Genomic DNA, 2056 nt, shown 5'->3' on the forward strand with positions numbered 1-2056 from the left:
AAAATATTTTTATCATAAAAATAATTTATAATTTTTTTTTTAATATTTTAATAAATTTTATAGTTATTCTAAATGCAAGCCTATATGATTCATTTAAAATTAAATATTTTTAATATATATATATATAATTTTATTTTTTAAATGTATTATTTTATTTATTTTAATTATAAAACTTAATTTCCATTTATATTTGCGAATTAGAAAATAATGCATGGCGACACATATATATTATATAATATATAAGAGTTTTGGATCTTTAGAATGTAACAACACTTGAAATATCATATGAGAGATTAGGATCACTGGAAGCCCAGCACAAAATCTATGAGAGATCATGATCACCGAAATCTCCGCCACAAAATCAATGATTGATTTTGATTTTGTCATTAAATCTTTTAACTTTGTCGCTGGACGAGATGACAGAATCTCCACAATCAGATTAGGTTGAAGATAGTCTGTATCTAGCTTTCTGAATCTGAATCTACAATCAGATTAGATTGAAGATGGTATGTATGCAGCTTTCCGTCCTGAAAAAAACATGTATTCAGCTTTCCAGCTTTATTTGAATAGAAAAAAGCAAAAACAAAACGGCAATTACAAATTGAATTACATACATAAATCAATGATCTCGTGGCGCCGAATCAGTTATGGGCTTCAACAAAGCGGGCAATGTGTTGAATAAGTGTCTCTGTACACTCCGCCTCCTGCTTCAAGAAGTAGAAACCGTGCTTCTCCTCTTCAAAAGCAATCAGCTCAGCCGCTTTACCGTGTTTGACAACACTATCGTAGTATGCCTTTGCCCTGTCTCTCAGCATATCACGCCCCCCTATCACAATCAACAGCGGAGGCAGAGTCGCCTCCGCCAATGTCGGGTAATCGGAGGAGGCGGCGAGCGGATTGCAGAAAGGGTGATCCTTATCAGCCCCCTCAGGCAGAGCCATCATCCGATTCCTAACACTCTGTTCCAACTCCTCCGGTGATTCGATCTCCGACTGAGTGCGTTGCTCTCCACCAAAGGAAGGTTGCACCATCACGGCCCCTTTGATTTTCAGAGGATTCCAGTCGCTGCCCTTCACAATCACATGATGCACGATATTTCCGCCCGCGCTATCGCCCATTATAAACACTCTAGAGAAATCGGCGTGGGACTGAAGCCACGGATCCCCATCTCTTCCATTGTCGTTGTCCGTCTTCGTCGCTTCAGAGCGGAGCCACGACAGGGCGGTGAGACAATCGTCGTAAGCAGCCGGGAGGCGGTGTTTAGGAGCAAGCCTGTAATTCACGGAAACGACAATTGCACCTGCCGCAGTGGCCATTCTAACACAAAGCATGTGAAAAGAGCGCCACGCCGGAGAACCCGTGATGAATGCACCGCCATGGAAATAGAGGCAAACGGGCATTCGTTTGCTCTCGTTGTGATGGGATTGAATCGGAGGAAGAAAGATGCGCACCCACAGGTCGAGATTGTGATCCAAGATTACGTCCTTGGACGCCACTCCGGAATCCTCAGGTAGCGTGGCTTGCGGGGATGGCAGGACAGGCGTGGCCAGCTCTTCTAACGCCATGGCTATCACTGATTTTTCCATCAATTAACAGAATACAAATTATTGACTAATGGGTCTAAAATGGAATTGGGAAGTTTGGAAGAGGCATCACAGGGATGTGAATATATAGATCACGCACACTCTAATTTTGACTTTACTGCGTCGTAATTTGTCGAATGAACAGAAGTTCTGAGGATTAGGTGGCAAAATCCGAGCGAGGCGTGCAATGTCGGTGATCTTTCGTCACGGAAAGTTGTGTATGGTGCTTCTAGATGCCTGTCGACGCCTGTTGAAGCACAGCGTGTGGTCAGCGTGAATGTGATGAAAAGCTGATTTCTCCAATGGGAAAAAGGAGTGGGGACGTCAGAATTTAGTACTTGCATTGCTTTATTGTTCAGATTCCTCCTTTTGGGAAACGTGCCGTCCAAACGTTGAAGGGAACGAACGATGCATTTGCCTATAGATGACGCTAGATGTCAACTTCATGGCAGCCTTGCTAAACGAATTTGCGA

General features: G+C 42.6%; 1 protein-coding gene across 2 annotated transcripts; it reads right to left on the reverse strand.

Moving 5' to 3' along the window:
- Positions 1-349: 349 nt before the first annotated feature.
- LOC149185062 (strigolactones hydrolase CXE15-like) lies at positions 350-1654 on the reverse strand. 2 transcript variants are annotated; one of them, XM_089419044.1, is made up of 2 exons: positions 615-1654; positions 350-475 (listed from the first exon to the last, which is right to left on the reverse strand). In XM_089419044.1, the coding sequence occupies exon 1, from the start codon at positions 1584-1586 to the stop codon at positions 642-644; it is 945 nt and encodes a 314-aa protein (XP_089275170.1). In that variant the 5' UTR covers positions 1587-1654; the 3' UTR covers positions 350-475; positions 615-641. The 2 variants fall into 2 exon arrangements, with proteins under 2 accessions (XP_089275170.1, XP_089275169.1); XM_089419043.1 differs by having other exon boundaries at positions 350-527.
- Between the last annotated feature and the right edge of the window lie 402 nt (positions 1655-2056).

This window comes from Pinus tabuliformis, chromosome 3_2 (genome assembly GCF_031772625.1).
Source record: "Pinus tabuliformis cultivar Carrire ecotype Pingquan chromosome 3_2, CPIR1, whole genome shotgun sequence".
Classification (NCBI taxonomy): domain Eukaryota; kingdom Viridiplantae; phylum Streptophyta; class Pinopsida; order Pinales; family Pinaceae; genus Pinus; species Pinus tabuliformis.

Bases quoted from the DNA above. Each gene is read 5' to 3' on its own strand.
- LOC149185062 (XM_089419044.1), bottom strand. From the start codon at position 1,586: ATGGAAAAATCAGTGATAGCCATGGCGTTAGAAGAGCTGGCCACGCCT.